General features: G+C 40.9%; 1 protein-coding gene across 2 annotated transcripts in view; it reads left to right on the top strand.

The window, feature by feature from the left end:
- The first annotated feature begins 3,758 nt into the window (after positions 1-3,758).
- FMN2 (formin 2) overlaps positions 3,759-19,872 on the top strand; it is a 375,250-nt gene continuing 359,136 nt past the window's right edge. For both annotated transcript variants that reach the window (XM_073899944.1, XM_073899942.1), the window contains exon 1: positions 3,759-5,539. In XM_073899944.1, coding sequence (XP_073756045.1) covers positions 3,973-5,539 — 1,567 coding nt within the window. In that variant the 5' untranslated portion in view covers positions 3,759-3,972. The remainder of the gene's footprint in view (positions 5,540-19,872) is intronic.

The raw sequence follows: 19,872 nt of genomic DNA, 5'->3' as shown, positions 1-19,872 counted from the left end.
GGCTTCATGATAAAGCAGGTGCTCAACCACAACATTATTGGCATTTTGGGCTGGATCATTCTTGGTTGAAGAGAGGGTACTGTCCTATGTATAAAGTTTAGCAACATCGTTTGTACCAGCAGCATACATTATGACAACCCAAAATGTCTCCAGACAGGGTCAAATATTCCCTGGGAAGGAAAATCATCTCCTCAGTTGAGAAGCATTGATGACAGCAAGAAAGAGCAGATGGGAGTTGGAGGTGGGAGTGGGAGAAAGACCAGGGAAATGGCAGTTGGGATTGAAGAGATGAGTGGATTTAAGAGACATAAGGAGGAAGAATAGAGAAGTCTCTGTGATTGGTAAATTGTGTGGACTGAGGGAAAGGCAGGAGTTAGCAACAAGTTGGGTTTGGCCAACTGGAGAGATTGTGGTGCTATTACTGAGCAAAAAAAAAAAAAAAAAAAAATAATGGAGGATGAAATATGCCAGACAAGAGGAGTCCCATTCAGATACGGTGGGTTTGAGTGGGGACATGACAATGGAACTGTTGTCTAGAAAGTGGGTCCAGGAGTCTGTAGTATAGGAGTAAAGTCTGGACTGAGAGGCAGATTGAGGAGGCCAAGTCTTAGTAGGTGATATCAGGACAGAATTGTCTTTCAAGAGAAGGTTATTCACCTGCCAGAGAAAAGGGTGAGTTGGATATGAACATCCAATCTGATCGTTTTGTTAGAGATTCTCAAACATTCCACTAAGATGAAGCAGAGAGAAACCTAAAAACCCACGTATCAAAACATTTGAGTATTGAGAGATACTGAATTGAGAGAATGATGGAGGAGGAGGAGAACTGAAGGAAGAGAGAAGAAGAAATGACATGTAACTCAGGTAAAAGTGAAGAGAGGAAGGTTGCTTATTCATTTACTGTTTATTGAGTGCTATTAACCATTATACGATTTTTATTTCAAAGACACTGGGAAATTCACAGATTCTTGCAACCCACTTTCTTATACCACATTTTAATATGAAAAATTTCAAACATATAGAAGAGTGGAAAAAATTTTACAGCAATAGCATGTATCCATCACCTAAATTATACAATTAAAATTTAAATATACTTGCTTTATTATGTTATCTATCCATGTATCCATCCATCCATTAAAGCATCTTAATTTTTTGATGCCTTTTTGAGTAAGTTGCAGAGCTCAGTACATTTATCCCAACTACATTCACATATGCATATTATGAGCTGGAATTCAACATTTGTTTAAAATTTTTTTGATCTACTTATATTATTTTTAAAATCCATATCCAATTGCCTCTATTGGAAAATGGGTAGCAACTAATTTTATATACTTTTTTTTGTGAGCCTGTTTGGGATGCTAATACTAAAGACTTTTACTAACAGTTATGCTAGATTAGATTCTTGAATACAGAGGCCATTTCTTTTCTGTATCCTGGTACTTAGTATTTGGCCAGGCACAAGGTAGGATCTCTATTTGTTAAATGCATTTTCTGCAGCTAGAGATAGGATACCCTGTCTTGATCAAATGGAGTTAAGCTTAGGCCATGTCTCAGGCATCTTTGGGATTACTAAATACTGCTTGCCTTCCTGATGCCCTTACCAGTCCGTGAAAGAATAAACTATGCAGTGTTGTTTGTTATAAAGAATTTGGAACCTAAATCTATAGGTTCAAGTATTGTCTTTGCTGCTATGTGGCCTTGGACAAATCTCTTAGCCTGAACTTACTCATTTATTAAATTGGATTTGAGGGTACCTACCTACATTTGATGCCCACACTGTGAGTTTCCAACTAGCTTTTGCGTGTAGTAGAACATTGTCTCTTGTGACCTGTTCCTGAATTGTCCTCTGTTATTTCACATTCAAAGGATGTGAAAGCATCAGCAGTCTTCACTCACCTTTTCCTCTCTCCTGTCCACCCTCCTTGCCTTCTTCTCTCCTTTTTATTAATCTCTGGAACTTAAACATGTTACAGAAGTAAATAATAACAAACAAACAAACAAACAAACAAACAAAAAACCCCAAATAGTTCAGAGTCAAAGACGTCTTGTCAAGGAAAGAGCAAAAATAAAAATCCATAGTACCTCAGTGTTCAAAGAGGCAGAAAATTCTGAAAGCCTTAGGCGAATTGTGCCCTCATAGAGGGAGCCTACATTCTAGAAGAGAGCAGTCTTGTGAAAGAGGGGGAAACAAAGGGTTTTAAGCGCTCCAGAACTGTTGAGAGACAGGGTTGCTACCCTGCTAGAGTTATTAAAGTTGATTTCTCCAAGCCATTTACTCAAAAAGACCACCTAAAATGACTGGCTGCCTGATTTTAAATTATCTCTTTTTAAGAACATAATTTGAAAAATGCTAGTAGTTATTGCTACATAACACTTTTACGTCGAAGATTTATAGGACTGTTTTTCTTTTGTTGTTGTTGTTGTTTTTTAGATAAAAATGGTTGAGGAAAGAGGTTTAAAATGTAGTTCACAATATGCAAGGGAACATTTTTTGCTTGCTGCATTTGAATTGCATCATATAACATGTAGTACTTTTTCCTCCTTTGGGCTTACTTTAAAATACTAACTTGTCCGATAGCTACTCCATATTTTCGAACTGGTTAATGATGAATTTGCAACTCAAATACTTATAACATTGTTGATTAAAGTTGCTTTAATCTCTTGGAGCTTCTTTAGATACCTATGATGTTTAAAAATGCTTTTTAAATATGGGTAAATTAATTTCCTAAGTAACAGTGACAAGATTTATAATGAAGGAAATTTTTATATTAATATAGGAGCCACAATGTTAAGAAACTCTGTTACAGTAAACTGTTACAAACTTTTATAATAGAGGCAAGGACAAAGTTTGCCTTGAAGGGTTTGGTTGGGAAGCAGTGGTTTATACCGTAACATCTGATTTCATGTGTTTGTGCCAAGAGTGTTTCCTTTTTGTCTTTTTCCTTTTTATATGCAACAACAATAGGAGCATGTTTAATATTGATGAGTTTGACCTCCTGGGAATTATAGTATATGTACCCTTTTGGAATACAAATGCTATTTGATTTATATGGTAAATACATAGAATTTTGGAGATTAGCATTTTAATCAACTCTAATCTCCTAGGATTTTTTTTTTTATTTCCTCACCTTGCCATTTTTTGAAAATGCCAAGTTTGAAAAATGAATTTTTGAAATGGCAGCTAATGTTCTCTCACGTAAATAGATGCAAGGTCTGCATCAAACATAAAAGGAGCACTATATGTAGTAACCTTTCCTAAAGCATGTGCTCAAGCACATTAACACTGTTCAAGATGATCAGTTATTAAAAGAACAATCCATTCAGTCAACAAATATTTATTGAAGAGCCATGTTTCTGCAGGCACGTTGTGGGGAGGGGTGGGTAGTATATATGGCTTCGATATTGTAGCACCTCCAAATTGGAACGTGGCTTCAGTTTCCCCCCATCTAAAATTCTCTTTTTTTGTTTAACTTTTTTCATCGCAGGTCCCGGAGCTTTGAAGTTCCTTGTGTGTCTTCCAGCTGACGAACTTCTTCCACGGGGACAATGCATTCGATTCACACGGTGGAGATGAAAGTCCCCAAGATAGAGCAAACATTTTTCGCGCCCCGCTTCGGTGAGGAGCCAAGCGAGGGCGGAGGGGTCAGCGGCGGCCATTGGGGGGCCAGGCCCGGACTGCGTTCTGCGCTGCCATTGGCTGGCTCTGGGTGCTGCACTGAGCATGTTCGAGCCCCGCTTGCTCGGGGCTGCAGGCACAGGCACTGCAGCCGCAGGAGCAGGAGCAGGCACGCATTGTGCAAAGAGGCGGCAGATGCGAGCAGGGCCAGCCCCACGCGCGTTGGCCTCCTCGCCCAGAGGCTTGCCGGGCCGCTTGACTGGCCCCCGTGCCTACCCCTGTGCGGGCTGGGGGCCAAGGAGGGCCGGCATGGCCTGAGTGTTGGAGGCGCCTCGGCTCAGCGGCGGGATTGCAACATGGGGAACCAGGATGGGAAGCTGAAGAGGAGCGCAGGTGATGCCTTGCACGAAGGCGGAAGCAGCGCAGAGGATGCTGTTGGGCCCAGAGATGTGGAAGCCACAAAGAAGGGGAGCGGGGGCAAGAAGGCGTTGGGCAAGCACGGCAAGGGGGGAGGGGGTGGCGGCGGGGGGGAGCCAGGCAAGAAGAAGAACAAGTCGGAATCTAGAGCCTCAGTGTTTTCCAACCTGCGGATCAGGAAGAACCTGTCCAAGGGGAAAAGCACCGGTGGCTCCCGCGAGGATGTGCTGGACTCCCAGGCCCTGCAGACCGGGGAGCTGGACAGCGCGCATTCTCTGGTCACCAAGACTCCAGACCTCAGCCTCTCGGCAGACGAGACGGGCCTGTCGGATACCGAGTGTGCTGACCCATTCGAGGTAACCCGTCCGAGTGGCCATGGACCCACTGATGCTGGGGTTGGGGGCAGGGTGGTCTTGGAGGATTTGGAAACAGCCGTGGGGATGCAGGATGGACAAAGGACCAGTTCAGGCTCGGACACGGACATCTATAGCTTCCACTCGGCCACGGAGCAAGAGGATTTGCTTTCAGACATTCAGCAGGCGATCCGCCAGCAGCAGCAGCGGCAGCAGCAGCGGGGCTCCGAGGAGCCTGCAGCGCCCTCCGCAGCCGCCTCCCCCCAGCCCGGGGCCTTCTTGGGCCTGGACCAGTACTTGCTGGGTTCCAGCAGCACAGCCCGGGAGGCCCCTTGCAGCCCTGACCCGGAGCGGGCTCTGTCTGCGCTTTCTGACCTGCCTGGCAGCCTGGCCACCGAGCCCCAGGTGCCTGAGCAGCCACCGCCCCCCAGCGGCCCTGGAGCCTTGGCGATGCCTGGCCTGCCTGAGGGCCAGCCCGCAGCCGCAGCCTCGCCCTCCTCCCCCGCCTTCCCGTTCCCTGAGGCCCCGCCGGGTGAGGGCTCGGCCAGAGCTGCCGGCCCAGGGGCTGGGGACACTGACGAGGAAGGCGAGGAAGATGCATTTGAGGATGCCCCCCGAGACTCTCCAGGGGAGACGTGGGGTCCGGGGGTGGAAGAGGTTCCCCCGAAGCTGGGGGCAGAGCCCGAGGGGGAGCCCAGCAGGCCCGGCGCCCTGGCAGCTGCCTCCCTGCCCAGCAGCCCTGCGCCGAGCCCGCGCTGCTTCAAGCCCTACCCGCTCATCACTCCCTGCTACATCAAGACCACCACCCGGCAGCTCAGCTCGCCCAATCACTCCCCCTCTCAGTCCCCCAGCCAGAGCCCCAGGATCAAGAGGCGGCTAGAGTCCTCTCTGAGCCGGGGACCCAGGGCTTCCCTAGTCTCTGCCGCTGCTCCAGCCAAGAAGCACCGGGCTGACAGCGGCCTCGCCTGCGGCCTCAGCCGTTCAGCCGACTGGACTGAGGAGCTGGGCAGCCGTGCGCCCCCGGCCGGGGGCTCTGCGCACCTGCTGGAACGCGGGGCGGCCTCGGAGGGGAGTGGTGGGGCGCCACCAGTGCAGGCGGCCAAGGTGTCTGGGGCACAGGCGGCTGCTGATTGTTTCCAGAACGTGTTCACAGGTGAGTGCACCCTGCCGCCGGGTTGCCTGCCAATCAGGGCCTTCCGCCCTCACCTGCTCTCCGCACTCTGAGACGCCTAGACCTGCTTAGGGCATATCCTGCCTTCTTAGGGGAGGCCTTTTCAGGTCCTGCACACCAGTTCAGTAAAATTTCTTTTTTTTTCTTTTCTTTTTTCTTTTTCTTTTCTTTTCTTTTCTTTTCTCCCCTTTCCTTTTTTCTTTCTTTATATACAGAGAGAACAACTTTGTTGTGTCTCTCCTAAGTCATCTCAAGAAAGGGCTCCTCTGTCCATTTCTCCAAAACATGTGCTGTTCTCTATGTCCAGGGGCCCACCAGGCAGATCAACTCTTTTTTTTTGGCCTAGTTAGCTGAGCCATCATTCTCTGTCTGTCCTTATCCCCACAGCATTAAAAAGAACAAAATTATTAATGATTCTTTGACAAGGGTCAATGTTGGAGAAACAAATAATTTATTCCAGTACTATCCAGAGGCGACCTCTGACTACTCTAATATGTGTGTGTATATGTATGTATGTAATATGTAGTTTCTATTTTGCAGCAATCTGGGTAGACTACTCATAGAAGTTAAGGGAATATTGCTGGGCGCCTGGGTGGCTCAGATGGTTAAGCGTCTGCCTTCGGCTCAGGTCATGATCCCAGGGTCCTGGGATCGAGCCCCGCATCCGGCTCCCTGCTCAGCGGGAAGCCTGCTTCTTCCTCTGCCTCTGACTCTCATGAATAAATAAATAAAACATTAAAAAAAAAAAGAAGTTAAGGTAACATTGCCATTTGCTGATGCAACCAAATCTGATACATGGTATTAGAAAGTTAATAAATAATGAAATAGAATATTAGAGATAATTTTCGTTTGGCTTTATGTCCAATCAAAACAGGGTATAGCTTGGAGATAGTGAAGGTGAGAAACCAAAAGGACATGTAATCCAACTGGTACCTCTCTTTAGCCTTTGTAATAGATTCTGATGGACACCATAAAGCCCAGCTAAGGGGTTCACTTACTGTGATTAAAAAGCAAGTAGTATAATGAGTTTATCCTTTCTTATAGGCTTCTAGGTCCCAAGGCCTTACCTGAAGTACCCACTGGTAGAGTGACAGTTTGTTTCATGTTCTCTTACTTCTACTCTTTATTATGAAAGGAAATACTGGCTGTAAGAATTTAAGGAGTAGGAAAGAATGAAAATTTATGCAATTACTGGTAGGTTTGTGATAAATAATTGAATGACTAAAAATTTCAAATGTAATTTGAAAAGCTTAACATCCTCTGTTCTATTACTTTAATAAATGGGTTATCTATAAAACATTTCTTAAGTGACATTTCTCAATGGGCATAGCGACTTTGGCTAAATGCCATTAATGTTGTGGTAGTTACTTGTATTACTACATTTTTATTTTCACTTATGGATTACCTTTTATTTTACATTTCTAGATTCTTAAGAGTAGCCTTTTTTATTCACTTTGTTCATTTATTTATTGCTTGCTCCCTTTCCCTCTCTCTTTTTTAACTTCTCTTCCCTTCCCTTTATTGTGTAGGTTAAATTAAAAGTAATGCTTATAGTCTAAAACCCTTCAGATAAATTGTAAAAAAAAAAAAAAAAAAATCCCTGAAAGACCATTTTTAAAGAAAGAAGACAGGAAAGTTCTTCAGTTAATTTTGTGAATTTAGTGTTGGTGAGAAATCATGTGTTTCCTCTTTACCTAGGTCATCATTCATTTATAAATATATATGTGTATATATATATTTTAAAAAAGATTTATTTATTTGAGAGCGAGTGCATGCGCAGGGGAAGGGGGAGGGGTGGGCGAGAGAACCTCAGGCAGATTCCCCACTGAGCACAAAGCCCAGACTTGGGGCTAGATCCCAGGACCCTGAGATCATGACCTGACCAAAACCAAGAGTCAGACACTCAACACACCGAGCCACCCGGGTGCCCCTATAAATATATATTTTTAAATGAAAATATCACCATGATTCACATTATCGCTTATTAATATTAATGGTTGCTCTTTCTAATAGCATTAGACTTTGGATATACATTCATTCCTTAAATTTTACAAATGTGTATGTATATATTCTGGGCACCCACATTATACCAGGCAATATGTTAGTGGCAGGACCTACAAAGGTCATTAAATCATGGTTCTGCTTCTCCAGGGTAGTACTCAGGGGCAATGGAGGGGTGTAGTGCTGTCCTCTGGGAGCAATAAGGGTAAAGGGACTGATCTCCTTGGCAGGGGTCAGGGAAAAAGACTTCATAGGAAGATTGATCAGAGTCCTGAAGATCATAGGCCCTAAACAGGTTGAAGATTTGTTTTCCTTAAGAGGAGGAAAAAAAAAAGCTTATTCTTGTTATTTGCATTGTATTTTAATTTGCTAAGTATTTCCAAATTTGAAATTTCAGACTCTTCAAGGAGTCCTGTTCAGTAAGCACCTGTTTTCTGTTGGCTGCTCCAGGGAGAATTTTTTACTCTGCAGGGCAAGAGTGCAGTGCGAGTTGTTTTAATATGGATATCACCGACTTTGTTTTTGATGTTTGGATACAGCTGGTCAGCGATCAGTGGATATTTGTGTAGCCATTTCCAAATATTTATCTCACCCACTCACTCTCTTTAAAAGAAATCGATAGGTTTAACCTAATCTTGTAACTAGGGGGGAAATGCAGGTAGGTAAAGAGATGAAATGACTTTCTCAAGGTCACACTGTGACTCATTCAGAGGCAGAGCCAGAAATAGAAGCCTAGTCTACTGATTTAGGTGTGAATGTTCTTGCTTAGTACTCATTTTTGAATGTTTGGTGATGTAAGACAACACAGAGTAAAAACTGTTTATAAAAAATACAGAATTTTAAATCTTCACTTAGGAGAATTTTCAGGTTCTGTTTTTAATAAGGTCAATCCCTTTAATCGTTGAACATCTGGCCTTCCTTGGGCTGGAAGAAGAGTGATTGTTGGTCAGACTGAAGCAGATTCTCTCTGGGCAGCTCTCAGGGAAACTGTTCTTGTGGTGGTATAGTGAATCCAGAAGGACACATGCCCCTGTTTCTCCATTGCCGACTATTTTCTTGTCATCTGGTATCACATTTGGTTCTTTACCATCCTCTACAGTTTTATGGTGTCTTGGGTATTACCAGAGGCCTGAGGAACAGTGGCATTCTCCTTAGGGGAAATTGGTTTTTTTTGGCCTTAATTTTGCTTGTCTTTGGATCCATTAATTGCCCGCTGCCTTTGAAGCAGGTGATCATTATATCTATAAGCCTCCATAAACATCTTTTATTTTTAAACCGTAGAATGAGGGTTGTCAGCTCTGCAGAAAGGGACAGATGTTTTTCGCTTTTTACTGCCTTCCAAATGTAGGGAGAAAATTCAAGTGGAAAGAGATCTTCATGGCCCATGTTTGTATTTGTTTGGTAGATATAAAAACATTTAGTGATGACCGAGACCAAAACTTTATTTTGTTTTAGTTGTTAAAAACTGATGATGTTTTAGGGCATTGCACTGAAATATTCCCACAGTTAATTTGTTTGACATACATCTGTTTCAGTGCTGAGTAGAAAAAAATGGCTTCTGAAATTTGAGAGGTTCCTTTGTACATTGAGTCTAGCAGAAGCTTGTTAATAGATTTTTGCAGTTCGTTAAAGTTTGGACATGTAAAATGTTAAATTTGTGATGCCAACTCACTTTTGATAGGAATCTTTCCAAAATCAATTATGTGCTGATCTGTCCTTTTTAAAACACATGGAGTCAAAGTTTAATCTGTTTTAAATGGCTTAATGTCATCTTCAGGCAGGTCATTTTTACATGCTGTGAAAACATTGGGGATGCCCTCAACAGCTCATCAAGTGTGCAGGCTGCTGGCTCCCATCTGTCCTTTCTGAGTTTTTGCATCTTTGTTTCCTGACTCCTTCCTTCCCATCAGCTATTCATTCACAGAGCTTTTTCCCGTCCCCACCCCTCATACTTCTGATTTGATTTTTCTGATCAATTTGTTATCAGTTGGCAAATTCTGTAATTATGATGTCAAGTTATATTTATTACACTTTTACTAGATGCCAGACACTGTGTGGTGCATTCCGTAATTATCTGTAATCCTTAGAACCGTCTTGAAGTATAGCTATTTATCTCCATTTTCCCAACGAGCTAAGCAAGGTCCAGACAAGTGAAGCAACTTGTCTAAGGGCATTAAGCTAGTAAAAGCTTCATCTAGGGTATGTACTTAGATAAGAAAATCTGTTGTTAACGTGTATAAAATAAAATCAAGTGTATCAGTGAGCTTTTAAATGACTAGCTAATTAGTAAATGGCTTGCGCATTAGCATTTGGATTGTATGACTCTCATTTTGGCTTTTCTAAAGGTTATCTTGAGTTTTATATCCCTAGAGCTACTCCACTCTAGGAGTGGAGGTTTTCTTACATAGCTTGTTAAATTATTTAACTGTGAATTTGTGAAGGCCAGTTGCTGTCTTATTTCTAGTGTCAGCATCTGACAGAGTATAGATGTCCTTCATGTCCAGTACATGTCCAATACATGAAGGAAAGTCAGAAATCATCCCTGATTGTATATATAATGCATCTGTCTTTCTATAACAGGAAAGGGGATTATATGAATGCTGTTCTTTTTCCTGTATTTTGACTTACTGGGTTCCATATATCAGAATAGATTTTGGTAACAAAAGCTGGGACTGGAAGCACTGTTCTTAAATCATTTTAGTTTGGTCTGAAACATCCTTTCTCATGATTTCTTTAAGACTATTTTGGATTGAAGTCTAGTACCCCAGTGATGGGTTTTAATGACTGCTTTATGAGCTGAGGACTGGCCTACTTTTAAGTGCATTTAGGCACGAGGATGTAAGCCATGTGTATTTGAAATTGAACAGGTGCTTTTAGAGGTGTTGTTTCCTTCTGATTCTATTAAAAAGGTGCTGAACATAGACACTCAGCTGATGGTACAGCAGTTATTCTAGAAAAATTGGTATCCTAGCTTTTTTAAGTGACTCTCAAGTAATTTTTCCTTACATACATGAAGCTAAAGGAGTAATTTCAAATTAATGATGTTAAGATTAAATGAAATAGTACATATAAAGCCACTACAACTCTGCCTGGTATGTAGGAGGCACATAATTGGTGCTATTTCCTTTCCTCTTCTGCTTCATTGCTCAAAGTGGTCCAAAACCAAATTGGTTAAAACAAAACAAAACAACTCTGAAGTTGTATGCAGAAGCTTGATTAATATACCTAATCACTGTTTTATTCCCAGTCATTTATGCATCATTTTTCCCCCCTTTTATCATTCTCTGTGATTGTAGGTTTCCTTCCAGGTTTGGATTAGGTGCAGTTGCTAATTTTTAAAGGAGGGGTGGGGAAGAAGAGACAGCGGGCAGACACCCTTAGTATTTATATTCTGCACAGCATCTGGGTGGCAACGCTTGACTTTGCAGCCTTAACCTCCCGCAATTTCCTTCATAAGCTCTCAACTCTAGACAAGTTAACCTGCTTACTGCTTTATGAATGTGCATTTCATTTTCCTGACTTGTGCCTTTGTCTTGAAGTTTTTATCCTCTTGGACCATGCTATTTGTCTCTCTTGATTGAGCATCTGAAAGGGCTGATTAAATTCCCATTTTCATTGTTTGTGTCTTTATCAGCTACCCCTAACTGGCATCCTTTATTTCAGTATCTCTGCATTTACCGTCTGCATCATATTATGTATACTTCTTGGGTTTAGGGATTCATTGGTCTTTTTTCTCACCTGTTTCTGCTTTTCCTTCCTCCTGTATACACATCTGATTCTGTCCATCATCTAATCTTCTATCAACACATCCACCAGTATCTTTTCTGTGCCTGCTGTGGGCCAGTGAATGTGATGGACACTTAGCATACGGAGGTCTTTATGAATAATTGTTTGCCACTTTAAAAATTTTTACTTATTTTTTTAAACACCTTGATTTATTTACTTTAGAGAGAGAATGAGCACGAGTTGGGGGAGGAACAGAGGGAGAGGGAGAGAGAGAATCTCAAACAGACTCCCTCCTGAGCATGGAGCCCTATGCAGGGCTCGATCTCATGATCCTGACATCATGACCTGAGCAGAAACCAGGAGTCGAACGTTCAGCCGACTGAGCCACCCAAGCACCCCTGCCATTTTTTTTGAACAGGCAAGATGGGTATTTAGACTTCCTATTGGTAACTTCCTATTGAATTCAAGCTGGAAAATTACTAACATTTTTGATTAGTCAAAATTAATTATTTTCATTGAGGTATGATTGTACCTGATGAAAGTAGAATGATACTTTGATAGAACTTGTTTTGAGAGAACATCTATTCTTATATTTGTTGGTTGATTTTAAAATAGCAACGATAATACAGTAATTGAGCTTCCGATTATAAATTGTATTGGTAATGAAAGAGGAAGTAAGGAAATAGAGAAAATTTTATTACTCTGTTTATTCCTGCTCTTGCGTTGTAAGTAATAACCTGATGTTAATGAAATTTAGCATTAAGGGACCATTAGGAAGAAACAAGTAAGTACTGCTTGTGACTTGATAGTTATTGGATATAATTTTAGTGGCTGAAAACTTTCCCAGGCTTTTTTATATCAAAAATATAGATATATGACAAATATGACTTCCAAGCAATTTGAAATGCTATTTGGTAAAGCAAGGTATTATCACCTCAACGTTACATGAACGAATAATGACAGTTATTGGATGCTGTAAGAGGACTCTGACTACGCTGGAGAATTGTTACTCTTTGACACTTGCTTCTCTCTGGATGAGAGAAAGGGAAACATCTATGTCTTCCCCCTTTCCAAGGATGTCCTGGGAGGTGTTGATTGGATAGGAAAATAGCTACCGCTCTTCTGTGATCCAGTCAGTTTCCATACATCCTGGACCCACTCGAAGCTGTATTTTCTGTTATACCAGAGCCACGATGGGCTGAAGATAGTCTTTTTATTTTCAGGGGGAATGAGGAAATTAAGCCTGTACAGTGTTTTAAAATGATGCTTAAACACTACTCAGTTGCATCTCTTTTTATACTTCAAGCAGAAGGGTTCTTTGTTGTAGTACCCAGGAATATAGTGGATATATATTGGAAATTAATTCTGTGTCATTTAAATTGTTGCTTTGCATACACAGGAGGGGAAAGAATGATGTTTATTAGTAAGTTCATAGCACTGCTATGACAGTAGTTCAGGCTGAGAAATCTTTCAATTTGCCTGCCTTTTACAGTATCTTACCGATTTCCTGGAAGACCCGAGGCAACAATTTCTTACCTCTTCTTGGTACCCTGGTTTCCTAGGTACAAAAACGAAAGCTGCTTCGTCCAGGTCTCATCCAACCTTGAATTCTATAGAACTCTTCATGTTTAGTTTTTCTTTATTGTCAGAGATGAAGAAAATTCCTGTGAGGGAGGATCCATTTATACCGTGGCATAAAGATTGGGTATTGGTAGTAAGTGATGGTGAGAGCAGTTTTGACCAATTGTTGATTGATACTACAGAAGATTTGGATTGGTTGGACTGCCATTACCTGATGTGAATCTAGGATCTTGTGTTTTTGAACACTAAGGTAGTGACTATGTATGGTATATGGTTGACATGTTTTCTGAAAAGGAAAGCTGTGTTGTATAATTTATGATGCAAGAAGTATAATGAGCATATGTATATGGAGTCTTTCTAATATTGACATCAAAATTGAGCAAGTTCTTTTTGGATTTATTATCTACAATATAAGTCATCTATTTTTGGACGGATAGTTGATTTTGCATTTTTTTTTTTTTTGGTTTAAACTGCTCAAAAAAAGTAGTACTATTAATTCTTTTATTTCATTGTACTTTAACATACAGTTGACCCTTGAACAACACAGGGATTAGAGGCACCAGCCCCCTACCCCATCAAAAATCCATGTATAACTTTTGACTCCCCCAAAACCTAAATACTAATAGCCTACTATTGGCCATAAAACTTACCAATAACAAACAGTCTATTAAAACATATTTTGTATGTTATATGTATTATTTACTCTATTCTTACAATATGGTAACCTAGGAAAAAGAAAATGTTATTAAAAAATAATAAGGAAGTTGGAACACCTGAGTGGCTCAGTTGGTTAAGTGTCTGCCTTTGGCTCAGGTCATGATCTCGGCGTCCTGGGATTGAGCCTGCATCAGGCTCAATCAGCAGAGAGCCTGATCAGCAGGGAGCCTGCTTCTCCCTCTCCCTCTGCCCCTCCCCCTGCTCATGCACTCTCTCTCAAATAAATAAAATCTTTAAAAAAATAATAAGGAAGTTAAAATACATTTATAGTACTGTATTGTATTTATAAAAAAAAAATTCCTTGTGTAAGTGCACACCTATGCAGTTCAAACCATCGTTGCTCAAGGTTCAACTATGTTGGTTTTGGTATGTTTTCAATTTTCCCTTCTGTGCTATATGCTTACTCATAATTTTTATTTATCTGTGGTATTCCATGTAGAAGTTTTCATTGGCTTAAAAACTTTCTTAGAGACTGAAGCTAGAAGATTTTTTTTTTAAAGATTTTATTTATTTGAGAGAGAGAGAGAATGAGAGATAGAGAGCACGAGAGGGAAGAGGGTCAGAGGGAGAAGCAGACTCCCCACTGAGCAGGGAGCCCGATGCGGGACTCGATCCCGGGACTCGATCCTGGGACTCCAGGATCATGACCTGAGCCGAAGGCAGTCGCTTAACCGACTGAGCCACCCAGGTGCCCCTGAAGCTAGAAGATTTTGAGAACTCCTAAGATTTTTACTTCTTGTTTTATTGTCCTTAAAGAAGTGCAGCTTGTTTAAGCCCATTAAGAAGCAAATAGACTAGAATAGAACTATTTCAGGATGACAAATGAACTCATTTGAATACCCTGTGGATAGTTATGTAAACAATGAGTCTCTTCATTATTAACATACAACTCTCATCTTTTAAAAGAATAATGAAAACAATGGGATAACAAAAGAGATTATCTTTTGCAGCTCATTTTTTAACCTAGGTACTTATCGATCTTTGGCTCCTCCTCCTTCCACTCCACCCCCTTTTAAATCTGTAGACTAATACTTCCCCTTTGGAGGCATAAGGTATGCAAATTCTTTATGGGAGGTGTTATATTTTGCAGCTACCTAAGATGTTCTGCAAGACGATTATATCTTACTGTCCTTGTAGTGCTATTTTGTTAAATGGCTTTGAGGGTGTTAAATGTTTGGATAGTATCCTGGTAGTTTATTTCAGGATATAGGATTTGATCTGTCTCTTCCAATTTTAGAAAAATCCAAAAGTGTGTTGACTCTGTTGGATCTAGCATATTGCGGGTGGGCATATAAGGTTGAACAAGAACTGCAGTGATTTCTGTAGAGAGATCGTTGTCTGGGCCAAACATGTGATATAAGTGAGAAAGTCATCCTAGAAGACTTTTATCTCTGATTTGGATTATTTCTGTAAGGAGCCTTATTTGATTCTAAATTCACAGATCATTTTCACCACCATCTGCCTTGGGATAGTAAAAGCTGGGCCTGTAGATTTAGGTAGGTTTAGGCTAATCCCTAAGGTTGAGCCACCAATTTCCTTTTGGTTTTATTACCAACTCAAGTTAGCAATCTCTAGCTCCTATCTCTCTCCTGGGCATCAGGCACATCCCACTTCGACAGCACGGCTCTGGCTCTTCTCTGATAATTCTCTACAAGACAAGAGGGTAAATTATTAACGATATAAAGATGAGCTGGCCAGGGCAGTTTAGAAACATTTCAATGATTCCCTACTGCCCTGAGGCTAAAGTTTAAAATCTCTACTATATATATATTAATAGTTTAATGCTCTGTGGTTTTATCCTCTCCGTGTTGCTCAGTCTGTCTCTGATCTTGTCCTGAATGTTTCAGTTCTTCAGATATCTCACGTTCTCTCTAGTAGTTTTAAGTATTACTGACATGCTCTTCCTGGTCTTCAGGAAAAAAAAGAGCATTTACTCATATCCTCAGTACATGACACACCCCATCATCAGTCCATGCAAGACTCTTCATTTTGCCCATATGTATTCCCTGTGTAGGTTTCCTTCGTTATCCAAAACTACAGCATTCCTACGCAAACTTTTGTAAGCCGAAATGGTGTAAGGCAAAGAGACAATTAACATTAATTTATATGGGAAAAATTTTGAGGGTTCCCAGACTCAAAAAAATAACCTCTCTTAGGCTTTTTCTGATACCTTAGGACACATCTTGCTGATGACTGCACAAAATAAACCAAGATACAGTACAGATGCTCACAGACACTGTTCAAAGATCTGGTGGCATGATGCTGACATCCTGAGTGCAGTTCCTCGGGTCGGCGCTGGGCGGCGCCACTCCCGCTGCTTGGGATGTGCGCGGCCTCCGTAAAGGCCTGCTAGAAAACAAATGTTGAATGCTATTTTCGCTTTTTACCTTTTTTTCGAAAAAAGCTAAAAAGCCCTCTTTGATTTCTTTTGGTGAGTGAAAATAAGTACTAACATGGATCTTTTGCAAAAACAAATTGGCATTATGTGACTTTTTGAAAAGCAGGGAATAGCTGTATGTTCATTTCCTACTTTGCTCTCCCAAAGGGCATAGGGAACTGGTGTTTTTTTGTTTTTGTTTCTGTTTGTTTTTTTTAAGGGAACTGCTTTTGACGTTTGATTGACATCCTTGAAATTGTATGTATTTTTGTAAAGTATGAAATATTTCTGTGTATGTTTTAGTTTATACAAACATTCTGAGTTGGACTTCTTTCTATTGCTTTTTGTTTTTTATTTTGAAAGATTTATTTATATATTTGAGAGAGAGCAAGGAGGAGCAGAGGGAGAGAGAGTCTTAAGCAGACTTCCCCCTAAGCCCAGAGCTCCATGCGGGGCTTGATCTCATAACCCTGAGATCACGACCTGAGCCGAATCTCGAAACTAGGAGTCAGTCGTTTTACCCACTGGGCCACCCGGGTGCCCCTTTGTGTTGCTTAAAAAACAAAACAAAACAACAACAACAACAAAACTCAGCAGCCTTTGGAAAAAAATTTACAAATTTTTCTGGGTGACTGTCTATCAAGTTCATTGCTTCTTAATTGCTCTATAATATTCCAAAAAGTGAGGGTTCTGCTGGGTTGTACACACTGCTCACCTTTTATTGTGTGTGACTCATGTACCCTATGGTTGTGCAGTGAGGTTGCTCCGGACGCCCCTCGTATTTTAAGTGTTTGCACAGGGTGCACATCTGGGCTCTCACTCTTCTCTACAACCGCAGACAACACTACTGAATCTTCCTGTGTGGGGTCTTGTGTGAGAATTCCTCTGGGATAGTTATTCGGGAAGGAGGTTGCTGGGCCATAAAATATTTACTTAATTTGTCTAGGTACTGTCAGATTATCTTCTGGAATGTTTTCCCCAGTTTTTACTCTATTAAAGCAGTGACTTAGCACTTACCTAATTTTTGAATTTTTACCAATCCAATGAGGGAAAGCAGTATTTTTATTTTATATTTATCTGATAGCTTATTCTTAGCCATTTGGGTAAACCCATCTGTGAATTGCCTGTTCATATCCTCTTATCTTTTTCTATCATGTTTCCTGATTTTCCTTACTTATTCATAAGGGTTCTTTGTATCTTTGTATATTTTTGGTATTATTTTATTACCAATGTTAAGGATATGAGGGATTGTCACTAAACTCCTGGTTTTCTTTCCTCGTATTAGAGGCTAGCATAAACGTGATGCTTTTCAGAGTCCCTTGCAGGTTTTGTTTCAAATGTAGCTTAGGTTTGATGAATTGCCACCAGGTTTGGAAGACCCAAATGAAGCCAACGACTGACTTTTATTGTTTGCACTTACACGTATAGCTGAGGAACTATAGATTCTTCTGGGGCAGTGTCAGCAAAGGTCTGGTGTTCAGATGTTCTTTTCCTGAGATCTAGGGTGGGGCATGGTGTGTCCCTGCTCCCGTGTGGCTGGTAGCTGGGGGAGCACGGTTCTGGGGCTGGCGGCAGAGGTAACATCCAGCCATGAGGCTTCCTAATTCTAGCGATGGGACTGTGCTCTTGGAGGCCAGGACTTGAGATCAGAGAGGAGGCAGCCACTTCCCTGGTGGCCTGGTTTTAAGTTGGTTCTTGGTGAGTAGTTCTAAAAAGATGCTTGAATCTTTTTCTTCAACACTTCCAAGATTCTGTACAATAAGAAATGCCCTGTAGTAAGTCTCTTACTATTTAAACTGTATGGAGTGGTTTCAGTTGTATGGAATCATTGGAATCTTAACATATAGAATCAGTTTTAGGCATTATATATATCTTCCTCTAATATTTCATACCTCCTTTACATTTGTTGTGTCCCTGCTTGAACAGGAAATACTTAAATTTTGATATGACTGATTCTAGTTTTCACTTATGTTTTGTGCTATTTTCTTCTCATTTAAGGAATTTTCTCTTATTCCTAGGTTACATTCTCTTCTCCATAGTCTTCTATTAGCTTTATCATTTCACCCTTTACATTTAAGCCTTTGAACTATCTGGCATCCTCTTGAGTGTATGATGTAACGTAGGGATTCAGTTTTATTCTTCTTAATATGGCAAGCCAGTTTTTCAACATCATCTCCTATATAGTTTTTACACATTGATTTTTCATACCACCTTTATGTGATTCCCATATATAGGTAAGTTTCTTTCTGAGGGTCTATTCCTTTTACGTTTGATTTTCTGTCTTCAGTCAGTATTATGCAGTCCTTACTTTGCAATGTCTATATTTATCTGGAAGTGTCCCCTTTTTCAAAGTTGTTGGACCTGTTGTCTTCTCTATAAGTGTAGGGTTTCTTAAAAAAAGTCCTGATGGTGTTTGATTGATATTTTATTACATTTTAGATTAAATTCAGGATTATTGTCACTTCTGTAATATCACAGAAGTCATCCATGACTGTGAAAGACCTCTTCATTTATTTAGATCATTTATGTTCTTTTACTAGAGTTCTAGACTTTTTTCCACAGAGGATTTTTGTTTTCTTTGCTGAAGCTGCATATGTTTTATTGCTAAGGGTAGTGGTATCTTACTTTTGTATTATTTCTAGTTATTGTTGGGATAAAGAAATCTTTTTAGTGTCTTTCAGTTGTGTGGTATGATTTCCTTTATAAATATTTTTTAAACCTGAAGGTTAGTTGGTAATATCTAAAGCTTATAGTTAAGAGTCTGATCCAACTATATGGGTTTTTTTTGGGTTTCTGATCTAGTGTATGTGTGTTTTTTTCCTGCAGCACTAAGCAATTCTTTATGACATCAGCTAGGTGTTTTGTAATTCAACTTAATTTTGACATTATCTACCTGGAGAGAGCATCAGATTCCACAGGTTAAGGGTTCAATCCTACCAGACTGCCCCCTCTTCAAATGCCAACCAAAAGTCTAGGTTGCCACCTGGGCTTCTGACTGACCAGCTATAGGTTCCAACAGCCCTCTCCTTGGGTTCAATTAATTTTCTAGAGCAGCTTACAGAGCTCAGAGAAATATTTTACTTACTAGATTACCATAAAAGGATATGACTTTATTATAAAAGTTTATTATAAAAGGATATGACTCAGGAACAGTCAGATGAAAGAGCTACATAGAGAAAGGTGTGGGGAAGGTGTGGAACTCTTATGTTTTCTTAGCTTGCCATTCTCCCCAAATCTCCATGTGTTTACCAACCTGGAAGTGCTCCTAAGCCAGTCCTGGTTTTTAAGGAGGCTTCATTATATAGGTTTGATTGATTGAATCATTGCCTTTGGTGATTGAGCTCCATCTCCAGCTCCTCGCCCCTCCTGGAGGTCAAGAGTGGGACTGGAAGTTCCAGCCCTCTAATTACAAGGTTTTTTTCCCCTGGCAACCTGCCCTCATCCTTAGGTGCTTTCCAAAAGTCATCTCATTAACATAAATTCCGCTGTGGTTGAAAGGGGTTTGTTGTGAATACCAAGATGCCTTTATTGTTCTTATCACTTAGGGAAATTCCAAGCGTTTTAGGGCCTCTGTGCCAGAACTGGGTGAAAACCAAATATATATTTCTCCTTAATAAATCATAGTATCACAGGGAGCCTGGGTTACCCAGTCGGTTAAGCATCTGCCTTCGGCTCAGGTCATGAGCCCTCCTGGGGTCCTGACTCTTGGTTTCAGGTCAGGTCATGATCTCAGGGTCGTAATAAGATCAAGCCCCATATCAGGCTCCACACTGGGCGTGAAGCCTGTTTGGGATTCTGTCTCCTTCCCCCTCTGCCACCACCCTGCCCCTTAACTTGCACCAGCTCTCTCGCTCAAAAAAACAAAAAATCATAATATCACAATAGTCATATGGGGTTTTAAAGGCAATACTTT

The sequence above is a fragment of the Callorhinus ursinus genome, unplaced genomic scaffold (genome assembly GCF_003265705.2).
Source record: "Callorhinus ursinus isolate GAN/ISIS: 27379988/994484 unplaced genomic scaffold, GSC_fseal_2.0 scaffold13, whole genome shotgun sequence".
In the NCBI taxonomy this organism is placed as follows: Eukaryota; Metazoa; Chordata; class Mammalia; order Carnivora; family Otariidae; genus Callorhinus; species Callorhinus ursinus.
The sequence above is the reverse complement of the archived record's forward strand: the minus strand, read 5'-3'. Positions and strand labels throughout refer to the sequence as shown.